Source organism: Rattus norvegicus, chromosome 6, assembly GCF_036323735.1.
Source record: "Rattus norvegicus strain BN/NHsdMcwi chromosome 6, GRCr8, whole genome shotgun sequence".
NCBI lineage: Eukaryota > Metazoa > Chordata > Mammalia > Rodentia > Muridae > Rattus > Rattus norvegicus.
The window spans coordinates 112,715,920-112,740,178 of record NC_086024.1 but is presented as its reverse complement, the minus strand read 5'-3'; the positions used below and the strand labels follow the sequence as shown (position 1 = coordinate 112,740,178).

At 40.3% G+C, this 24,259-nt stretch overlaps 1 protein-coding gene and 1 long non-coding RNA gene across 3 annotated transcripts in view; one reads left to right on the top strand and one right to left on the bottom strand.

The window, feature by feature from the left end:
- Positions 1-24,259, top strand: part of Sptlc2 (serine palmitoyltransferase, long chain base subunit 2) — an 82,848-nt gene that overhangs the window by 22,292 nt on the left and 36,297 nt on the right. The window contains 4 exon segments of the mRNA NM_001037097.2: positions 13,502-13,656; positions 15,361-15,509; positions 18,639-18,763; positions 23,964-24,057. Coding sequence (NP_001032174.1) covers positions 13,502-13,656; positions 15,361-15,509; positions 18,639-18,763; positions 23,964-24,057 — 523 coding nt within the window.
- On the bottom strand, positions 677-11,435 carry LOC134479238 (uncharacterized). Of its 2 annotated transcripts, none has more exons than XR_010052310.1 (2): positions 10,250-11,435; positions 677-3,894 (listed from the first exon to the last, which is right to left on the bottom strand). It is a non-coding gene; the product is annotated as an uncharacterized LOC134479238 (long non-coding RNA). The 2 variants fall into 2 exon arrangements; XR_010052309.1 differs by having other exon boundaries at positions 677-761.

The following is a 24,259-nucleotide window of genomic DNA, read 5'->3' as shown; positions in this document are numbered from 1 at the left end:
GGATTTTTCTGTGTAGCCCTGGCTGTCCTGGAACTCACTCTGAGGACCAGGCTGGCATCGAACTCAGAGATTCATCTGCCTCTTCCCGAGTACTAGGGTCAGGGGTGTGCACTACCATCGCCTTACAACATTTTTAACTTAACGTACATTACACTATAAGAACTTAATGAAGCTGACAGCTGTAACATTTCATTGATAAGAAAGCTAATAATCACAAGCAGTGTGTGTAAAGTTCCCTAGTGTTATAGCTTATGTAGTGCTGAATAAGTGTGAAATCTGTTCATTCTCCTTTCTGGACCTCTACACTGTGTTTATTGTCATCTGCAGACTGAATTCTCTTAGACACATTGGATATGGTTATCCAGTTCACAGATCAGTGCCTCCCCAAACATGTTCCCAAGCCGAGTGTGGTGAGGCCAGCCTCTTTACAGCAGCCAAAGCTTGTTTTAGTAGTGGCATAGAAAGAGTGGCTGTCTCCAAAGAGGAAGACCAGATTCACTTCAGGTCACTCTTCTCATAATACACCCGTACACCTTTACAGCTTTATACAATGCACATGTGCTAACTATTCCTAATAAACACTCAAGCTTGAAAAAACTTTAAATTTGAGAATTTTATACAGTATGTTATGGTCATATTCACCTACCCACCCCTGCTTCTCCCCTTTCATTCATTCTTCCTGGGCCCCTGCCAACTCCGTGGTTTGTTTGTTTGTTTTTTCTTTTTCTTTCTTTCTTCTCTTCTTCCTTCTCTTCATCCTCCTTTAAAAAAAAAAAATTCCACCACATCCTGTTAGTTCTGCCTATATATGCTGTGTAGGCTATCCATTGGAGCGTGGTAACCTACTAGTGGCTGAGCTATTTTCATTGCCCCACCCCCCAATTAGTTATTATTAGCATTGTTCTCATCCTTGTGAGACATAGAGAGTCAGATAAATGGGTAGTAGTATCATCGGAGAGAAGCTGGTAAAGAAAGAGAGAAAAAAGCAGGAAAGATGGGCATGGTGGCTTGGGTCTGTAATGCCAGATCTTGATTGCTATGAGTTCAAAGACATCCTTGGCTACATTGTGAGTTTCAGAACAAACTGGACTATTGAGTGAGACTCTCAGAAACAAAATAAATAAGGGAAAGGGTAGGCCTGGTGACTGGTGTGTTGAAACTAAGATATTTGGGAGGTTGAGGCAGAAGGATTACATGAGATTCGGTTCAACCTAGACAACATAATAAGACCTTGTGGAAGAATAAAGGGCCTTGTCAGTTGTTAGGAAAACAGAACCAATCATTCATTCACACACACACACACACACACACACACACACACACATGGATTGAAAGAAAATTCATGTCTCAATGAATTTTCCAGAGGTTCCTGGTTTGAGTTCCAGCACCCACAATGGCAGCTCACACCTCTTTTGCATCTGTAACTCCAGGCCCAGGGATTCAAACCCAACATGGCCATCTGTTTTGTTTGCATGTTTATTTATTTTTTTTAAGATTTATTTTCTTATTATATGAAATATCTGCCTACAGGGCAAAGAGAGCATCAGATCCTATTACAGATGGTTGTGAGCCACTATATGGTTGCTAGGAATTGAACTCAGGACCTCTGAAGGAGCAACCAGTGCTCTTAACCATTGAGCCATCTCTCCACCCCTGTTTGTTTGCTTCTTGAGACAGGTCTATATAGTACTGACTCTCTTGGAACTCTGTTTATAGACTGGGCTGTCCTCAAACTCATAGAGATCTGCCAGTGCTGGAATTAAAGGCAGGCCATTTTCTGACCTCCAAGGGCACTAGGCACACAGGATACACATACATGCAGACAGAACACCTATACACATACACAAAATTTTAAAGAAGAAAATTTGGACACCTGAAAACGCAGGGTCAGGGATCCTTCTCTTTCATCTCAATCATTTTGTACCTGTTTTCCAGCCCAACCTCACAAGTTAACTCTTCCTATAAATTATCTGAAATGCTTGTAAGATAATTCATTAAGAATGTGTTTTTCGGGGCTAGGGATTTAGCTCAGTGGTAGAGCGCTTACCTAGGAAGCGCAAGGCCCTGGGTTCGGTCCCCAGCTCCGAAAAAATGAACCAAAAAAAAAAAAAAAAAGAATGTGTTTTTTGGTCCAATACCCTCTTCTGGCCTCCACAGGCAACTCATACGGTTATGTAGTACAGAGCCACATGCAGGCAAAACGCCATACACATAAAATGTAAATAAATCAATCTTAGAACAAAAATAATTTTTTTTTTTTGGTCCTTTTTTTCGGAGCTGGGGACCGAACCCAGGGCCTTGCGCTTCCTAGGCAAGCGCTCTACCACTGAGCTAAATCCCCAACCCCCAAAAATAATTTTTTAAAGAGTTTTTTTTTTTTAATTTTAGCTTTAACAAAGCATCACAAGTAAAGCTCTATATTCATAACTTAATCCAGTAGACAAACCAATTTCCATGATTGGAACCCTGAACACGTATTTGATTCTCTCTCTATTCTAGCTGGGTGCATCTAGCCAGAGTGAATCCACAGAGTGCTGGCTTTGTTCACCCTCCTCGGTTACAGTTTTTCAGCTGCTTATTGTGCTGTACAGAGGCTCATTTGTGTATTCACTTCCTATTGGACCAAATCGAAGGTGGTTATGAGTGATGGTGGTGAAAGTTTAATTTATAGTGTAGGTAATGGCATGAGGACTGTTTGGAATGACCTAAAATATGATGCATGAGTTTTGAATGTTTTGAATATATATGCTTTGAATGAGAAATGAGGCGGCAGTGTGGAGACCTGGGCAGTTCTTGAGAAGGAGGACAAGCAGGTGTTTGTGCAGCTGGTTCTCGGTGAGTGATGGCTGACATGGTAATGAAGGGAAGAGAGTGTATCGGGTTATCTTTGGATCTTGTTTGGTTTTCTGGAGGCCAAGCTGATAGTTTATTTGGTTCTTTTTTTCACAGCTGGGGACCGAACCCAGGGCCTTGCGCTTCCTAGGCAAGCGCTCTATCACTGAGCTAAATCCCCAACCCCCCAAGCTGATAGTTTAATTATTGGGTGCTACTTGTATATTCTTATATGAATAAAACTAGGACATGATTTTATTCTGAAGTAGCTTTTAAACTAAGTTTTTTTTTTTTTAATTTATTCATTTATTATATATAAGTACACTGTAGCTGTCTTCAGATACACCAGAAGAGGGCATCGGATCTTATGACAGATGGTTGTGAGCCACCATGTGGTTGCTGGGAATTGAACTCAGGACCTCTGGAAGAGTAGTCGGGTGCTCTTAACTGCTGAGCCATCTCTCCAGCCCCTGAAATAGCTTTTAATTTTGTTTAGTAAACACATACACATAAAGCTTACGTTTGTAGAAGTAAATAGTGCTTAGACTATATTAAAATGCAGAATGAAAGTTTCTGTTTATTGTGAGGTTAGTTGGGAAATAATTCTTAGAGGAATTAGTAAGAGGAAGTAGCTGGGGAGTCAGTGGAGATGACATATGTTTCTACAGTTGGTGAAAGGATTGTTTTAAAGTAATCAAATTCATTTCAATAGGATTCTTTTTTGTTGAAAACACCAGTTTAAACCCTTGGGCTTTTCCATTCTCTTACAAAAATTCTATCTTTTGAGGAAAACCTTACTTTGTTTTGAGAACAGATGATGCTTATTTTCTCCTTGGGCAAGCTCTGGTGAAAACATCAGGTGGACTTAGCAGTTGGAAAGCAAGGAGAGTGTCTGCTGGGATCATGCATGCACATACCATGTTGCCGGTTTCTCTTTCCACTGAGGTAGCCATGTCCATACCTGCAACCCAAGTGTCTCCTCATTCCATTTCAAAATGTCCAGGAGGCAGTGTGATGGTTGTATGCCTTTAATCCCAGCACATGGCAGGCAGGTCTGCCATCCTAGGCAGAGGCAGAAAGATCTGAGTTTGAGGCTAACCTGGTCTATAGAGCTAGTTCCAGGACAGCCAGAGATACACAGAGAAGCCATGTCTCAAAACAGTTCCCCCAGAGAGAGACACACACAGAGAGAAAGTGTGAAGTGAAAGTAAGTGTGTGTGTGTGTGTGTGTGTGTGTGTGTGTGTGTGTGTGAGAGAGAGAGAGAGAGAGAGAGAGAGAGAGAGAGAGAGAGAGAGAGAGAGAAAGAGAGAGAGAGAGAGAACGCTCGAGCAAGCAAGCATAGGCTGTTACACTTCTTCACAGGGAAATGAAATATGGCTTTAGGCAATAGCTGAACTATATGGTCATGCCAATAAAGGAGTTTACAAGACCGTTGTACTTTATTAGTTGAGGGACATTATTTTGACACATATAATAAAGGGCCATGACTTTGAAGGAGAGCTTGGGAAGGTTTGGAGGGAGGAAGAGAAGGGGAAGGGATGCAACTATAATCTCAAAAATAAACAAGGGGAATCAAAGGGAGGGGAAAGTTTTGCAGGAAGCACAGCACCTCACCATCCATGTGCCAGTGTTTGTGTAGCATCTGCTCTTGGGACCTCACTTGGAGCAGCTGTGTAGTGTTTGCTCCCTGTCTCTTCCAACCACAAAGTTTTCATGTTTGGATCTCTAGGCATCAACCATCTAATTGAGATTTTTCTTTGCATATACCAATTTGGATCTGCATTTTACTATTAACTGTGAATGTAAAAGTGCAAATATAACTGGTTCTTATATTATGACCTGATCTGGGTTCTCAGCCTGTGAGTCATGACCCCTTTAGGGGTTGCATATCAGATACATACATCGGGATTCTTAACAGTAGCAAAATTGCAATTATGAGGTAGCAACAAAATAACTGGTTGGATTCACCACAACACAAGAAACTGCATTAAAATGTCAAAGCATTAGAAGGTTGAGAACCGCTGCCTTAGATTTAGGTCATTATGATGTCAAAATGATAGTGTATTGAAAATGAAGAAATAAATAAATGGTGATAAAATTCCCAGATCTCTCAGTTGTAGTTTCCGAATCTGCATTGAGGTTTCTTTAGATTTTAGGCTGTGCTGTAGTTATATTGGTTTCCCTATAGAGCTTTTTGAGACAGGGTTTCATTTTATAGTCTGTTTTGGAATTTTGTTGTATACAGGCTGACCTTGAGCTTGTGGCTGTCCTCCCCTCCCCTCCCAATGCTTGGCACTACCATGCCTTTTTCTAAAGCATTTTGAAATGCCATGACACTTTTGCTATTAAAAAAATCCTAAAGTGTGAAAATGTGGTGAAAACACTTGAAGACAGCCATCCAGAGGGCTTGCTTGTTAGAGGTAGCAGGTGACTGATTACTGGCTGGTCCGCTGCCCGCTTGTTTGCCGGGGTGTGGGGGGGGGCGTGTTAGCCTGGGTGGCTTGCTTCCAGTAATAGACAGTCTCTGCTGTATTACTTCCTACAGGAGTATCCTCTCTATGGAGACGCAGCCTTTAAATAGTTTTTATCCTCCACTTTCATTCACTTCCTGTATCCCCGCCCTAAGTTCCAGTGTACGCATCTCTGGAATACGTCCCTGCAGTGCAAAAGCTTCCCATGATTCTGTTTTCTCCTAATCTGTTTCCTTCTTTCTTTTAGAGTAAATTCCCTGACACTCTATTTCCAGTATTTGCTCTCCACTTCTCTCAGTCTAATCCAGTCAAGTTTTTTTAGTTAGCACATCTACAGATATTTTTTTCCCTCAGGGTTACCAATACCTTGGGTTGTACAATATGATAGACCTTTCTCAGTTTTTTCTATTTGTATTATTTTCAGCTGCATTTGAGAGTTGGTTATCCTGTCCTGGCTTCTAGGACATTCTATTTTTTTTTCTGCATTTTTAGTTCTTTTTTTTTTTTTTTTTTCTGCTTTGATCCTCTCCTTCTCTGCTGACCTTCTGAGTGTTGGCATGGCCTGAGTTCATCTTTAGGTGAGAACTTTCAACCCCGTCTATGCTGCTCTTGGGCTGATTTCTCAGTGAGTGAGTTCAGCTCCTCTGCAAGAGCAGCATACTTTAACTGGTGAGCCATCTCCTCATCCCTATTCCTACTATTTTGGGTTCCGCCTTAAAGATATCTCCTTCTCTAGTAGAAAAAATATTATCCATGACACGAGAGTAGCACCTTGACAAGCCAGCAGAAGTATGTCCGAAGTCTGGGTGCTGACTAATGTTGTGTGTCTGCTGACCACTGGAAGTTCCAGTTTCATGAATTGCCTGTCTGTGTCTTTTTTTTTTTTTTTTTTTTCTGTTGGATTTCTGTCTTTTTCTTAATGACTTTTTACAACTTATCTGAATTATTGTAGAATATATGTTTAGGTAGACTTTTATTTTATTTTGTTTACATTTGTATGTATGCGTCTGTTTGAGAGTGTCCTTGTGCGCACAGATGCTTGCAGAGGCCAGAAGAGGGTGTTAGATCCCTCGGAGTTGGAATTAATAGAAGTTCTGAGACACCTGGCAGCCTCTAACCTGCTCGTCTGTCTGTCTGTCTGCCTGTTTGTCTGTCTCTCTCTCCCCCCACTTCCTCCCCCTTTCCCCTCTCCCTCTCTCTCCGTCTCTCCCTCCCCATCTCCCTCTCCCTCTCATCTCTCTCCCTCTCTTTTTAAATAAAAAACCTTGATATTCCAAAAGAGAGAGTCATATAAGATGTGGCCTTCTGTCTTTGACACCTTTAGTTCTGTGTTAGACATCTTTAATTCAAGGTTCTCCCAGCATCACAGCATGTGAACATTTACAACTAGAATATTTGTATTTTCCACCAGTGCAGACTATGCAAATAGTTCTCAATCCCAAGAACTCTCCCAAGATTTGGGACACTTCTGGTCCCAAGCATTTTGACTGAGGGCTTTTGAATCTGTGCTACTGTTCTATTATGTGGATGTCCCGCCATATTTTGTCATTATTTTTGTTTGTTTGTTTATTGGGAGCAGTCCGGCTGTGAGCATTTTTGTTAAGTACTTATTTGAATATGCACCTTCAAGTCTTTTGGATATAAGAAAAATGGGACTGCTGGATTATAGGGGCTGTTTACATCAACATTGTTGAGATGAGCTAGAGTTCCTGGCTTCTGCTCCTTTATTGTGCATTTCCACCAACATGATAGTAAGGGGTGTTTTGTTTTGTTTTCTGAAAAGTTACAGTTTTATTTTACTTTTTGGGAGGACTTATTTTTATTTGTATTGATAAGTATCTTTGTGTTTGTATGCTTTGTGTGTGGGGTCAGAGGCCACAAGAGAGTGTCAGCTCCCTGGAGCTGGAGTACAAAAATGTCTTTTAGAAGCTATGACCTTTTACATATTCTTATTTTTATATTTTTTTAAAGACTCATTTATTTATTTTATGTGTATGGATGTTTTGCATGTTGTGTCTGTGTACCATGTTTGCAGTGCCCTCAGACACCAGAAGAGGGCATTGAAATCTTCCAACTGCTGTCAGCTGCCAAGTAAGTGCAGAAAATCAAACCCAGGTCCTCTGGAAAGGCAGCCAGTGCTCTTAACCCTGGAGCCCCATGCTGGCCTTTTGGGCAGGATTTTTCTGTGTAACAGAGCCCTGGCTATCCTGGACTTGATTTGTAGACCAGGCTCGAACTCACAGAGATCCGTTTGCCTCTGCCTTCTGTGCACCACCACAGCCAGCCCGTTTGTTGTTGTTGTTGTTGTTGTTGTTGTTGTTGTTGTTTTAAATTAGTTTGTGTTTGTGTTCTTGGTTTTTTGTTTGTTTTTGTTTTTAAAGATTCTCACCCTGTTGCTCTGGCTCTCTGGAACTCATTATATTGACCAGGCTGGTCTCAGACTCAGATATCTACCTGCCTCTGCCTGCTTTTATAGGAGTTTTATCTTTTTCATTCTATTTTCTCTACTTATCCAGGATTTAAATAAACATAATGTCTTTTCATGATTCCAATATAAATCGTTCTTTAAGGACTGCGTATTGACTGCTGGAGTAGCTTTATGCGTTGTCCTTTATCCCCTGGACTTTGCAGAAAGTCAAGGATAGATTGGAACTCTTAAATTGTCTTGATGTGGATATGTTTCTGAGCATGTTATCCACACATCAAAGCAGTGCTATTTGCCTCAGATGCTCAAGTTTGAGATAAAATTTGTCCTTTGATATATTGAAATTTGTACACTACCATGTCCTTTGTTGTGATTAAAAGAAGACTTCAGACAAACAACTTCAAAGGAAGAACTATTTATGGAGGTTCAGTGATTGAAGAGATTTCATTTCTGTTGCTCATGAACCTGCGGTGAGGCACCACGAGGAGCAAAGCTTTCATCTTATGGCAGCAACTAAGGCCAGGGTCTCATCGTCCCCTTCCAGGTCATTTCCCCAGGATCTCTGCTTGAAGGTTCACGAACCTCCCATTAGTACTCAGGCTGCTATGGAACTTTCAGAGACACTTGGGATCCAAACCATAATACCTGGACTCCAAAGTAAATGGAAACTGTTGAGCTAGAACTGGCCCTGAAGATCTTCCTTGGAATAAGTGTAGCTTACTACCAATGGGCTGTTTGCAATGCTGCTGGGGTTTCCATTTCAGCCATGTCTTGGTGGTTGGCTGATTGTAAATGAATGATTTCTTCTAGCTTGCCCCTCCCTATAAAAGACAAGAAACCTAGTATTTTATGTACAAGCTGTCAGCCTGTACATAAGATTGGGGGGATTGGGGATATTCTATGCTGGTCGAGGCTGTATTTAAGCCTTATCCCCCTTGTTACTTGCTCTTTGAGTGTCACCGGGGCTGCTTTTGCTCCATCAGCTTGTCCTCAGCGTGCACTTCTCCTGGTAACAAGCTCATGATCCCTCTGGCCTCATGATCTTCTCTGTCCTCTCTTTCCTTCTCCTCTGGTTGGTCTCTCCCAAGACTTCTCTATCCTCAAGTCTCATCTTCCTCTCTCTACTGCCCAGTCACAGGCTCTAGCTTTTTATTAACCAATCAGGGACTATTTACAGTATATAGGTCATAGTGCCCTAGACCAGGTTGTAGTCTGGACCAGGGCACAGAACTCAGCTTCTGAATATACAGTGCACAAGACTAACCCCAATAGCTAATAGCAAATTATTTAAATTTTGTTCCTTATAAGTATCACCAACTTACTAAATATTTCTCAACTAAAGATTACAGAGTATTGATTTGGTTGAAAGTTGCAATAGAATTAGCCCACATTACTGTAGGCCACCACAGTGAAGAGGGAAAACCAAGTGTTTATAATATTACAGAGGTCTGGAAGAGGGGTGCCAGAGCCTCTTTGCCCAGCTAAGAAACCACCCCAGTTTAGGTAATTGCTGGTGCCAAGTATCGTGCTATGGAATATGGAATTTAGCTGGTGTTGCCAGTGTGAAGGTCTACTATAGGTTTGCATGAAAGAAAGAGGGTCTCTGGGCTGGAGAGATGGCTCAGTGGTTAAGAGCACTGACTGCTCTTCCAGAGGTCCTGAGTTCAATTCTCAGCAACCACATGGTGGCTCACAACCATCTGTAAAGAGATCCGATGCCCTCTTCTGGTGTGTCTGAAGACAGCTACAGTGTACTTATATATAATTGAATAAATCTTTAAAAAAAAAAAAAAAGAGGGTCTCTGCCTCCAAAGTTTATTATTCATATTTCTACCCCATCATCATGAAACAGTGTTTAGACACCTGTGTTGGGACAGAATTGCACATGATGCACATGAACAGTTGTTGGAAAGTCTCTTGTCTAAAAGTGATAGCATCCATCTTTTCCATACCCCCTCTTCCCCGGGGGAAAAGGAAGGCTTGCAGAGACATGGATTAGGTGAAATCTATTTGTTTTAAATAATGTAGTTTCTCAAAGGGTCACTTTAAATAGACTAGTAGAGGCTATTTACTGACTAGTTAATAAGATGATCTCAGATTACTTTTGCTAGTACTTCCAGTGATCCTTAGTTAATAAGACTCAATTTGAGTTTTTCTTGTGTTTTTTGTTTGTTTGTTCTGAGACGAGGTTTCTCTGTGTAGCCCTAGCTCTGCTGGCTCTTTCTCTGTAGACCAGGCCATCGTTGAACTCACAGAGATCCAGCTGCCTCTGCCTCCCAAGCTGATATCAATGATGCGTGCCATGACTGGGAGCAAAAGAATCTCTTAACTGATGAGATGTCAAGCCTAAGAGTCTAGCACATCAAGAAGGTACTGATTCTTTCTGTTTGTGCTTGTGAATGGTTTTAGGAAAGACACCCATGAAGGCTGCTTGGACTTGTCTGACTGATTAGAATCTCTCCCATCCCTGAACAGGGAGGGATCCCCTCATAGTACATATTTAGTCTACCCATTCCTCACCTATGCGTGTGTACCTGTCTGCTGTGCTGAGACCTTAGGGAGCGTAGACATTGTGTTTATTCCCTTTTCCTTCATGCCCAGTTAGTGCCTGGAAAGAACTACTCTGTAAATGTTTGTTCAGTGACTGAGCATTATGACAACATGTCAGCTCTGACTAAAGCCATTCCACAGTGACTAGGCTGGGAGGGGCGGGGTAGGGAAACAATGAGATAGAACTGGGAATGAGTTTGTTGTTAGAAGAGCAACCCACTTTGTTCTTTAATGTATCCTGAAAGTTTATCAAAGAATTCAACAACATATTTCAAGTCTACATTAAATTAAAAAAAATTTAACCACATTTATGTGTTTATTGGGGAGAAGATGTGCTTACCATGTGTGTGGTGGTCAGAGAACAACATGCAGGAGTTGGCTCTTGCCTTCCATGCGATTTTTGAGGATTGAACTGAGGTAGTTAGGCTTAGCAGCAAGTTCCTTTACCTACTGAGCCATCTTGCTCACCCAACTCTCCTATTTTAACTTTAGTCCTAATTTCAAAGGTACAAGATGTTTCAGACAATGGGTACTCTGGTTGTCTGAACTGCAGTGCTCAGTAGCACTTTCTCTTTGGGCTAAGCCGCCCTTGGATCTGCTTCCAGATCTAGCTGCCCCTGAAGTTGCCACCTTAGAACTTAGGGTAGGATTCAAGAGCAGCTACATTTGCCTGAGTCCCTCTGCTGCCATTGTGTTCCACTGCCATTGGACCTGACATCCCTCGCATTTCCAGTTTCTTGCTGGTGTCTCCCATCTCAGGGACTTGTGCTCTCTTGCTCTGTAAGGAGATACTCAATTGCATGAAGTTCCCTGGGAGATTTCACTCCTTTCTTAATCATGCATAACAGATGTTCCCAGTTGTCTGTGTTCAGTTCAGGATTAAGTGTGAAGCTCTGCCATGTTCTACCCAGCAGCCCTTTCTCAGCTTTTCGACATCTGAGCTGGGCTCAGGAAGGTTGTTTTCTTTTTGTTGTTTTGTTTTATTCCATTTCTTGTTGCTAATAGTAATTTGCCTGTGAGGAAACAGTTTCTTGAAGTATTTAAAGTTCTTATTTGAATGTGAATGCACAGTATTTAGAAAACCGTTAATGAAAACTTTAAAATAACTGAGCAGAGTCAGAAAGGATTCTTCAAATATGCAAAATATACCACCATCTTCCTCATAATAATTCCTTCTAATATTTACCCTCTCTATAGGGCAGGAAATACTTATACAAACTGTCTGTGCAGGCTGGTGAGACTGCTCAGTGCAGAAGGCACTTGTCATGCAGGCCTAGAGACCTGTGTTGGATCCACTGGATCCATATTAAGGTGTTTGGAGAGAACCCACTCCAAGAAGCTAGCTTCTGGTCTCCATAAATTCTGTGACACCCACACTCACACATGTACATATGTACACATGCATGTATACACACTAATAATAATAAAAATGAAATTTAACAAAAGAGCCTAGATGATTAGTTCTGTGGTTTTACTAGACGAGGCTAGGAACAGAGGATGTGTCTCAGGTGACAAAGGTCTCACCTACCATTTGCAAAGCCCTTAGTTCAGTTCTCACTGCCAGGTAAACTGGGCTGCTGTAGTCTCAGCACTCACGAGGAGGAGACAGCAGGACCAGAAGGTCAAGGCTGTCCTTGGCTACATGAGATTCTGTCTCCAAAACCACAAAAGTGAGTTGGTGCTGCTACTTTATAGTCCGAGTGAGGGAGAAGACTACTTTTTTCCCACCTTTGAGAATAGAGATAGTAAGATGTAATTTTATGAGAGAGAGAGAGAGAGAGAGAGAGAGAGAGAGAGAGAGAGAGTCTATTCTTCCTATTCATCTGCTGAATTTCCTAAAGAGATGATAGCTACAGAGATGCTCATGTCTTAGGCACTTTAGAGTCCTAGTCAGTATGGTTATTTTAGAATTTTATATAGTCTTTTTAGTATGAACTCTATGGCTTCAAAATGTAGTTGACAGATTTACTTAACAGTTTAATGTAGTGTGACAACAAGCTCAGGCCCCATGACTGCAAGTTCACTGATGTGCCAGTTACAGTAAAGCGTACTTCTACTGTCTTTCTGTTTGGTTCACTCCTGGAGAGTTGAGAGCTTAAGTAGATCTAATGTGGACTGATGAAGTGTGTTCCAGGAAGGGTTCCTGTGACACTTGGAGTAGTACTGTGTATTCATGTTGGCTCTACCGTGACTTAGCTTTTTACAGATTAAGATTTTAGCTCAGTCTGAGAGGAAAGGGAGACTTAATGTGTGGGCCAGAGAGTCTATTTTCAGAATGTACTTTTTTGTTTTGAGACAGGATCTCACAGTGTAGCTCTGGCTGGTCTGTAACTATATAGAGCATGGTGGCCTCAGACTCAGATCTCCCTGCCACAAATGATTATTACTGTTTTGTTTTTGCCTGTAAATGTTGTTTTGAATTTTGTGTGTGTGTGTGTGTGTGTGTGTGTGTGTGTGTGTGTGTGTGTGTGTGTGTGTGTGTGTTTACATGTAGGTATATGCATGTCAGTGCAGAGGCTTGGGTCCCCAGAAGCCTTGGAGTCACGGGTGGTTGTAGGCTGCCTGACAGTGGGTTCTGCGAACTAAACCTGGGTCCTGTGCAGGAGCCCTTACTGCCCAGCTTCTCCAGCCTGAGTGTGCTTAGTTCCTACGTAGTAGGGAAACCCAAGGTGGAAGACTTTTCTAACCTACATTTTAGTGTTTTGTTTTCTTTCTTAATCATTTTTTGGTGTGTGGAGATGGTGTTTGATTTTGATCCTTGAGCACATACAGAGGATAAAAACTCTAATTTTAGAAACATTGTTCCCCTTTACACCTGGGATTACAATCATTTGTCTGGCATCTCCCCTATACTATTGGGGTGGGGACATGTGGGAGGGCAGTTTTTTCCAGATTGTTAGGAAGGGAAACTATTAATGGCAATTATATGACTGGATTTTATTTCTGAGTCCACCTTCAAATTTAGTCTATTAATTCTATGTTTGCGTGTTTTAGTTATTTGATAGTATAAAATATAGGTCAAACATCTGAGCTACCTGACTAAAAAAGACATAAATAGAATTAATATATGCCTCTCCAGATGTTACTTTGGTATGTCACTTAATTTAAATATGATTGATTAACATCTTTCTGAGGAACTCCTGAGGTATGAAGAGAAAAGCTGTAAGACTTGTCTCTCAATACATCAATTAGGTTTAGACCATTTCACTCTTTTGTTGGCAGGACTTTGTGTCCTTGTATCAGGATTTTGAAAACTTCTATACAAGGAACCTCTACATGAGGATCAGAGACAACTGGAATCGACCCATCTGTAGTGTGCCTGGAGCCAAGGTGGATATCATGGAGAGACAGTCTCATGACTACAACTGGTCATTCAAGTGAGTCGTGTTTGTAAATTATTTCTTATCAACAAAGGAATTTGTCTTGAGTATTCTCTCAAAGCAAAAACAGCAGCTGAAGATACAATATGATCAGTTTCTGAGCAGTACTGTTCAATACTGTTGTTTCTGGAATACTTTTTGGAGGGATTGCTAGAGTTTAAAACCACATATGCTGGGTAAGCGCTGTACAGCAAACTACACCCAGGGGCCTCACTGAAGTTTAGAGTCATTTTCTGTTTCATTTGATTCTCTCTTTTGGTTTTTCAAGACAGGGTTTCTCTGTATATCCCTGGCTGTCCTGGAACTCCCTCTGTGGACCTGGCTGGCCTTGAACTCACTCACAGCTGTTTACCTGCCTTTACCTCCCAAGTGCTGGGACTAAAGGTGTGCACCACCACACTTGGCCTTCACTTACTTCTTTATTGATTATAAATCCATTATTCTGGAGAATATAATTCATACTATTTTTTAATTTTAGAAAGACTCTCATTAGGTCATCTAAGCTGGCCTCAAATTTGCAATTCCTCTTCCTCGTCCTCCTCAGGCATGGAATTATAGGCCCAAGGGTGACCAGTTCAAAAATCTCTCTATCAACCAAGAGGCAGGACAAGCAGCTTCTCCCTCATACTATCTTTGGAAAGAGAAATCCAGTGTATTATCTGATTTGATTGTTAGACATTTTAATTAAGATAAATGGTGTAGGGATAAATGAATCATTTTCTTTTTTAAAACTAGTAGTTTTCATAAATATACTAGTTTAAAATGGTTTACTATTTAGATTACATGAATATTATACAAATTTTTAAGAGGGAAAATAATGTAAATATGTGATTATTCCCAGATGCTTCCCTTTGTCCGTGTGCAAATCTCCTAGTTCACAAAGCCATCACTCTGCCTATTGATTTCACTTTGTTTTTGTCGTCAAAGTTGTCCCTTAAGTGTTTTCTGGGAGTGTGTGTTGTATATCTGTACACTACAGGTAGGTTTTGATCCATACAAATGGAATCACACGTTATAAACTATTGTTTGGTCCTCTTTATTTGCTGCCATACTTGTAACAACATCTTGCCTATGTGTGTATTCATTACACGTTCATTATTTGTAGTGTCTAATAGTAGAGTAGTCTACAGTATAGCTGCACCATCCGCAGCCATCTTGTACTAATAAGTCTCACCTTCAGCACCTACTTTTCTACCTTGGGTTGATGGGGAGCCATGGGTCATCTGGACTATGATGTTCAGGCTGACTGAGCTGCCATCGTAGGGAGTAGCACTGGTCTCTGGGCCTACAGAGGGTCACAGAAAAAGAACAGTGGCTCTTAAAGGATCCTCATGTGGCCATGCTCACACACAGAATTGCTGGGTCAACATATATGTACCATTCCGTTACCAAGTAGTACCGTTTGCCCTCCAGAAGAAAATATCAAATGATAGTTTATAAGACTGTTCTAAGACAACACTGGCTATCACACTTTAAAATTTTTATCACTGTCATTAAAGTAATACTTATTTTTTAAAAGTAATTTTTATTCTCTGGCAATTTCTTTGCACAACACACATTGGATTACTAGTGAGTTTGGGTTGCTTTTCTTTATGGTGTTCACTTTACTTCTGTATAATGCTTCCTTTTGTGTTATCAGTGTATATCACATTAAGTGTTAGGCATGCTTGTATTATTAAGTTTTATACTATTGCAACACAGGTACACAGGGAATATAATTAAAGGTGTAATAAACATGGGTTCCTACAACTATCTTGGATTTGCGAGGAACACTGGATCATGTCAGGAAGCAGCTGCTGAAGTTCTCAAGACATATGGAGCAGGGGTGTGCAGCACTCGCCAGGAAATTGGTAAGTGTGAGCTCAGGAGTGAGTAATGCAGACAGCGTTAGAATAATAAATCCACAGACACTTGTCCTTTTACTTTAGGTCAGGTCCAGTAGACACTTTCTTTTGTGTTTTGAGACAGTTTCTAATGTGTTACGTATGCATAATGACCATAGCAAAGTTTTGTATTTGTGGGATTAAATTGACTTTTGTAAATCTTAGAAGTGCCACTTATTACATGAGTACTAACTATCAGCTAAAAGCTAGTGTGCTTTTATACTGGCCAATCAGAGCTGATAATAATCTTGTAGATGTATTTCAAGAATTAAATAATTAAATTCATGTAAAGCATTTGGAACAGACAAGTTGATACTCAGTAGGTAGAAAGTTTTTGCTACAAGTATAAAATGTGAACAATTAACAAACTTATGTAAAGAACCCCCCCCACACACACACACACACTTTTTTTGGTAAAGAACTGCTAAGTGTTGACATTATAAAGCAGCTTTTTTGATATTTAAAAACTGAGAAAATCAAACCAACAATTCACTAGGGTGGACAAAGTCTAGGGATTGAGTTGCAAGTTCATTTGGGTGGTTTATGCTCAGGGTCCCTGTGAAACTGCTACCTTTTGGCTAGAGTTGAGGAACTCTTGTCACTGCTTTGGGCTTCTTTATCGGATGGTGGTCCCAGAGCATCATTGTCCTATCCTAGAGTAAGCTCGGCTTCCCATCTGTCAGAGCTAATCTCTCAGGCAGCTGGGTTCAAGGGCTGTGGGGATGGCTCCCCACCTCTCAGTATAAAGAGAATAAAGGGAGTTCATCAAATTCCATCTGCCACAGTGACTCACACAACATACTACATTTAAAATGAAATAAAGAGAAAGTAAAAAACAGAATTATGCACCTTTTCATATCCTCTGCTTTATTCATTCATGCTTTTCAGACCATATGTGCACACTACAGATCTTCAGAATATCTTACTACTTTTCTTGCTGTCTTAGGAAGCTTCTGTAGTTGTTTTGATTTTTATCCCCAACTCTCTTTCAAGAGTGGATGTCATTGCTGTGGGCCAAGACACATGAGTACTCCTTCCTAGAAAATACTCAGCTGCAAAGTTCAACTAAAAAGTCAATTCTTGAGAGGCCTAGAATATGTTAAATTTATTTGGTTGGTTTCCCCTCTAAATTTTCATTGGTTCTCGGCCCTGCTTCTTCTAGACATTAAAAGACCAGTGTGTGCTTTCTTCACTCTGTAAGGATCCTTAGATGTCTAGTTTGTCTTTTCTTTCTTTTCTTCCTTCCTTTTTTTTGGACAGGGTCTCACTATGTAGCCTTGGCTACTTTGGAATTTACAGTGTAGATCAGGCTGGCCTCACACTTAGAGATCTGCCTGTCTCTGCCTCCCCTTCTGAGTGTTGGCATCAAAGGTGTGCACTAACATGCCTGGCTTGACTCTATTCATTTGTTTTGTTTGGTTTGGCATTGTTCTTAAAGTGTGTGCTTACATGTAATATGGACATTTTTGATCTAAAAGTCCTAAGTGTTTAAGAACATGCTTCCTAGTTACATCATGTATGTTTGTTTCTTGGATCCTGTGCCAGTTTAGTGCTGGAGGAGCCTCAGTTGGGTCTTTACCACATCTTAAATCTAAGTGTCCCAGGGAAGGAAGCTCAAGAGGAGGAGCTTTGAAAGGTGTCTTTGTTCGTTTTTGTTTTTCTGTTTACTGTAGTCCTCTGGGCACCCTTTGATATTTCTCTGTGTAACTCTGTCCTGTCTCCAGTTTTTGTTTGAAATACATGGTTTCAGGACTGCTTTACAGTTACATTCTGGAATCTTTTTATTTGGGGGTGAGGGGTCCCTTCAGGAATTTTGTTTCCCTTGTCCAATTTGTATTGTTTATTCCGTGTATCTTACTTTCAGTAACACTTCCCTTATTGGTAGAGCTCATATCTTCTTGGGTATGTAGTAGGTTGAAATTTGACATCCGAAGTATTACTTGACTAATAGTTCTGGCACTGCCACACTTGAGGCTGAAAATATCCTGTGCGGAATGGGGTTCTTGCCTCCTTGTCTGGCACCAATGGCTGGTCAGTTATGGTGCTGTTCTGTTCCCAGGTTTTTCCGTGACATTCCTTCTCTCCAGTCTTCTAACCAGAAAGACTTTGTTGTTTAGAAACCTGCATGGGTATGGATAATACATAAACATGCTTAACAATCCCCAAAGTACCCAAGAGCATCTGAAGAGCGATGTGGTCCAACCGTGTAGCTCTCTTCCTGCAGTAATGAAGTTGTTATTTTTCTGGGCAATTGTTTGTTTTTCATATTCTTCAAAGCTTTAAAAATCTTAACTGATATTTGTAGTTAACATGCAAAATAAATAGGGTTCTGTCTTACGTTTTAACACATTTAATTACATGTTCATGTTTGTTCCCTCTACTGCTATCCTCGTCTTCCCTCACCTTCTTCCATCCCCCTTCCCCCTAAGCAGACCCACTGTACTTTCAGATGATAAAGGTCATACAAATTAGATTCTGCATATGAGAAAAAATCCATTTCCCTTTCTTTTTAAAGCTTTTTCCTTTGATTTTTTTTTGAGACTTTTTTTTTAATGTATCAGATTCCAGTTTACCCTGTGGTGACTGTCTCTTCCTCACAGGCATTGCTTTCTCCATGATCTCCTCTTGACCATTTTTCTCAGCTCTTGCTTTTTAATGACACGTACAGACTCTTGTTGTCGCTCTTCTAATTGTCTTCCTTTTCTGTCCTTTTCATTTGTTACATGTGAGATACTGAGTCAGCAGACCTGTTTATAAGTTGCCCCTCCTTACCATTTACAGGCTAGCATTGCACACACACTTCAGTATCCGAAGCCCAGGAGTTCAGAATAATGCTCTTTTACTTGTGGAGGTGAGAGAAGGAGAATTACTTGTTTGTTATAGGGTTTAGAAAGGATGGTAGTGTTACTTTGTTTCTCATCTTAAAAGCTTTATTAAGATTATAATTTATATGATATAATTTGCCCATTTAAAGAATATACTTCATACATAGTCTTTTAGGATATTCAGAGATGGCAACCTTCAGTACACTTTAAATTTTAGAGTATTTTCACCCCTTCTGATAGAGCTGCCTGACCCCTTGACTTCTTCACACAGGGAACCTGGACAAGCACGAGGAACTAGAGAAACTGGTAGCAAGGTTCTTGGGTGTGGAAGCTGCTTTGACCTATGGCATGGGATTTGCGACAAATTCAATGAACATTCCTGCTCTTGTTGGCAAAGTAAGATTTGGTCATTTGTGGCAGTTCTGTTATGAGTATGCTCTTCTGTTTTGATAAACATATCCAGTTAGCTGCTATTAACCTAGACTGAGCAGAGTTTTCAATGGGCTCCGTCACAGGTTTTTGGCAGGTAAATCCTACAAACCTGGTATCAGTTGGAGCTTTCCTCGTACCTCTCCTCCTGTACAAATCTGAGGGGATTCTGATGAAAATAAACCCAAAAGACTCAAAAGATGAAAGAAAAGTTTAACTTAATTCAGAAAGGTAAGATAAATTATATCTAGATAAATTATACCTAAACATAACATATCTGTTCATGTGACTTTCTTAGTCAGGGTTTCTATTCCTATGCAAAACATCATGACCAAGAAGCAAGTTGGGAGGGGGTTTATTCACTTCCACATTGTTGTTCATCACCAAAGGAAGTCAGGACTGGAACTGAAGCAGGTCAGGAAGCAGGAGCTGATGCAGAGGCCATGGAGGGATGTTTTTTACTGGCTTGCTTCCCCTGCCTTGCTCAGCTTGCTCTCTTATAGAACCCAAGATTACCAGCCCAGGGATGGCACCACCCAAAATGGGCCCTCCCACCCTTGGTCACTAGTTGAGAAATGCCTTACAGCTGGATCTCATGTAGGCATTTCCTCAAGGGAGGCTCCTTTTTCTGTGGTAACTCCAGCTTGTGTCAAGTTGACACATAAAGCCAGCCAGTACAGTGACTGTATCTATCTCTCTTCGTATCCATCCTGTGATAGAACTTGTGAGGTTAAAGTAAGGAGCGATAAAATGCTTTGTAAGTGTAGTTGCTTACCATTGTCAGCTTGAAAAGAACCTGTTTTCTTTTTCTTTCTCTTTTTAATTTTAGCATTTATGTTTAGAAGTGGCACGTTGACAAAATAGTGGATTGCCTCAGACTTGAGTTTTGCTTATCTATTGATTATATGCCCAAACTTACGACTGTGAACATGTCATCTCATTTTTCTGGTCCTCAAAATTTCCTTTTAGTGGATTAGTGTAATTCTAATGAATCTATAACTGTATGATTCTGTAAGGACCCAGTGAGGCAAACAGTAAACAAATAGCAATGCAAGAGAATTAAACCCAAGTGTATCAATATCGCAAAAATGTAACTGCTTTATTGTACATTGAAGTAGAATGCAGACCTTCTCAGATGAGATAAAAAGTATTAAGTTTCATAATATCAAGTGAACCTATTTGAAATATAAAAATATGCACATTAAAAGTAAAATGACGGGGTTGGGGATTTAGCTCAGTGGTAGAGCGCTTGCCTAGGAAGCGCAAGGCCTTGGGTTCGGTCCCCAGCTCCGAAAAAAAGAACCAAAAAAAAAAAAAAAAAAAAAGTAAAATGACAAAGATTGCACACTGGCACACACCCACCATCCTTGCCACCCAGAAAGCTGAAGCAAGATCACTTTTCAGTTCCAGGGATTTGAGATCAGCGTAGAGCAGGGGCTTTGTTAAAAATAGGTAAAGAACGGGGATGTAACTCTGCAGCCCAGTGGTACGGTACGTGCTTAGTGTGTACATGGTCCTGGGTTTGATCTCTAGCCTTCAAAGAAAAATATAAAAAAGATGTAGCATGCAAACTAGTGAAAAAGTAGAAATTACTATATTGATGATATGAACGGACTTCAGACTCAGGAATATTGTGAAGATGAGTGTTAATGTTAATCAGAAGAGTTGGTTGATCAAGATGTAGTAGGGACCTGATAACAGCTTCGTAGTACAGGAAGCAAAAACTGACGAAACTCAGAGAGTGGAGAGGCAGAACTGTAGTTAGTGCCCTGCTGTAGCAGAATCATCACGGTACAGAACATTAGGAAAGCACTCTCAACTTGATAACCTCCTAGGCACTACCAAACACTTCCCAGTAACAGCGGACTGTTCACCAGGAAATATTAAACTATTAAAGTATATTCTGTGACCATTTTAATCAGAAATCATTCACATAGATTTTGAAAGTTAAAGGGGAAAAAGGCAAAACAAAAAGTAGTCAACAAAATGTAACATCACAATTACAGGCTAAAACTAAGGCAGTGTGCAGGTAGACATAGAGAACACTAAATCTACTTCGGGTCTAAGGGTGAGTGTGTGCACCTTTAGAGTGTATTTAGTGTCTATTACATGCTTATTTTGGAGGGGATAAAGCTTTTCTACCTTAAGAAATCATAAAAAGGGGACTAGAGAGATCACTCAATGGTCACGAGTACTTGCTGCTTCTGCAGTGGACCCAGGTTTGATTCCCAGCACTCACATGGGGGTCCCACGTCTACCCGTGACCCCAGTTCTAGGGACCTGATTACTCTTATGCCTCTCCCGGCAGCAGGCCTGCCTGTGGTACACATACCTACATGTGGGCCACACTAAGTAAAACATCAGAAAAAGAGCAGACCAAGCCCAACTAAATAAGCAGGAATTATGCAATAGCAATCAGTAGAGGATCAGTAAATTATAGGGAAGCCAGTGAAACAGAAGCTTTTTCTTTGAGAAGTGAATAAAATAGCCAAATCTAGCTAGACCCACCAGGAGAAAAAGAGAAGAGGCAAAATTACCAGTACCACGGGTGGAGAAGGGATCTCTTTGTATTAAAGGATACTTTACTTAAGGATACTTGTGTGAACTTAAAGGATAAGAAAGGTGTGTTGGGACACAGTGTGTTCAGCAGCTTGTATGATATGGACAAGTTCTTTGAAAGACATAGTGTGTGTTTTCTAACATTGGTTACAGAATTCTGAATTTTGGCAGCATAAACCTGAGCATAAGCTCAGATATTGCATACTTAGGGTTTTTACCACTAGAAGATTAAATGACCTTACTCTGCATCTTCCTGTATGCTTATGAACTCTTGCCTATTTCATAGATAGCAAAATAATGCCTTAACATGCTGCCTAAAGCAGATGTCACCTCCTAATATTTTATATTCATTTTATTTTTGAACCCACGATGTAGTAAAACCTTACTACAAAAACTGACTAAAAAAAAAAAAAAAAAAAAAGCCAGACTGATGTTGACTAGGGGATCTGAAAAACAGCCTTGCAGATTTTGCCTGAAAAATATCTGGAAAGAGAAAATTTGCCTGAAAAATATCTGGAAATCAAATTATATCTGTTGGGAGAATGCTTTTAGACAACGCTAGAACCAAGCCCAGTAGTACAGACTCTGATGACTTACAGAAGAGAGATCCTACTTCTCTTCTGGTATTTTAAATTTAGACTTACAGAAGGGTTGGAGAGATGGCTCAGTGGCCAAGCACTTCTCTGCTCTTCCAGAGGTCCTGAGTTCAGTTCCCAGCATCCACATGGTGGCTCACAACCATCTGTAATGGAATCTGATGCCCTCTTCTGGCAGATAGAGCACTCATACATAAAATAATAAATAAACCTAAAAATAAATTTAGACTTCACAGAAGCGCTCCAGAGTATGCAGAGTCCCTGCATGGCTTTACTCAGCATTTCTCTGTGATAGCATCCTATCCCTGGAGCCTTTCCCAGAGCTTGGAGGCTAATAGTACACTCAAATCCAGAACGCATTTCATGGCTTCCACTCTCTGCCCCGTGTTTCAGTTGAGGCCCCACTGCATTCAGTTGTTGTAGCTTCCAGTCTTCTCCACTGTGTACTTTCTGACTTCCCTGTTGGGAGAGTATTCTCTGGCTTCTTATTTGTAGACTGTGTCAGCATGAGTGGTCACAAGTTTTGACTTGTGTTATGCAGAAGGACATCCCAGAAGTGACATTCACCTCGGTGTGTTATATAATGCACAGTGCGCATATATTACTGATAATGTAACTAAACCCTGGTCACGTGGCTGGGCTGTCAGGCAAGCTTTTCTACTGTAACTTATTACTATTCCCTTTGAAATTACCAATTCAAGTTGCAGAGAAACTTTGGGACTATGTTAAAACTATTTTTTTATTAAACTTTCATACACTAATTTTAGTGTGAATATGCACAGTGGTTACTCGCTTTGGTATTTGTAGGGTCATTTTTTTCTCATTCCTTTTATATTTATTCATTGGAATTTTATAGAGTTGTTTCTTCTCTATTCATATCAGTATGGACTCACAGATATTTCATTATTTATGTAATAATCCAACAATAGTATCTCCTTTTTAAAAATTTACTAATTGGGCTGGAGAGATTACTCAGCAGTTAAGAGCACTGACTGCTCTTCCAGAGTTCCTGAGTTCAATTCCCAGCAACTACATGGTGGCTCACAGCCATCTGTAATGGGATCTGGTGCTCTCTTCTGGTGTGTCTGAAGACAGCTACAGTGTACTCATATACATACATACATATATATATTACCCCAAAATTACTTATATATGTATGCACATTAGTATTTATTTATTTATCTATTTATTTATTTATCTATTTATTTCTTGCCAGAGTTTCTTGGTAGCTCTTGGCTGCCTGAAACTCACTTTCTAGACCAGGCTGGCCTTGAACTCAGAGATCCATTTATCTCTGTCTCACAAGAGCTGGGATTAAAGGCAGCTTTTAATTTTGTTGCTTAAATTATTTTAGTTTTTGCCATTGGGGTATTGTGAGATTATTTTCATATGGAAATTTACCCATTCATTCATTCATTGATGGTAATGTCAAGTATATAACCAGGACCGTGTGCATGCTAGGCAAATGCTCTCTACCACTGATCTTTACGCCTTCAGCTCCTATTGAAGCCATGTTGAAAAGTCAAAAACCTGTTTTTGTATTTTGTTTTGTTTTTAATTAGGTTGAAGGGTCTGATGAGATATGGAAGAGTAAGAAGTTGGGAAGAAATAAACCACCAAAGTATCAGGCTTTGCTGTCTTTTTAATTTATGTGTTAAATTGTGTTCAAGGATTTTAAGAGGCTAAACCACAGTCTGCATACTCTGTGATTTGGGGTTTATAGTTTCTTCCCTGAACTCAAGAGATCTAATTGTGAAGGGAAAAGCTCCATTTCTACAGCCGCCCTTTCTCACAAATTGATACAGGAAATTCTCTCTAAGCAAAGACACTAGGACCTTTAAAAGTCTGGCAGGTTTTAGCTGTAGGAACCTGTTGCTATACATATGGATAACTCAGTTGACAGGGTGAAGAAATGGTTGTATACAGACTAGGATTCTGCATCTGCATCTTTGAAAAACAGTTATCATTGATACTTGTTAGTAGTTTACCTTCCTGTGCTTGTGGTTTTGCAGGGTTGCCTGATTCTGAGTGATGAGCTGAACCATGCATCCTTGGTTCTAGGAGCCAGACTGTCGGGAGCAACCATTCGAATCTTCAAACACAACAGTGAGTCACTCTGAGGCTTTGCTTTTGGCGTTGACATTCTTTTGGACAGTAGTGGTGATTATATAAGTTACATTAATAGGTCAAAGTACAATGCAGCTGAATAAAAGATTTTAAATGTTCTAGTCGAATCTTTTTGACTTTTTTTTTTTTAAGATTTAATTATTTCATGTATGTGAGTACACTGTCGCTGTCTTCCAGACAC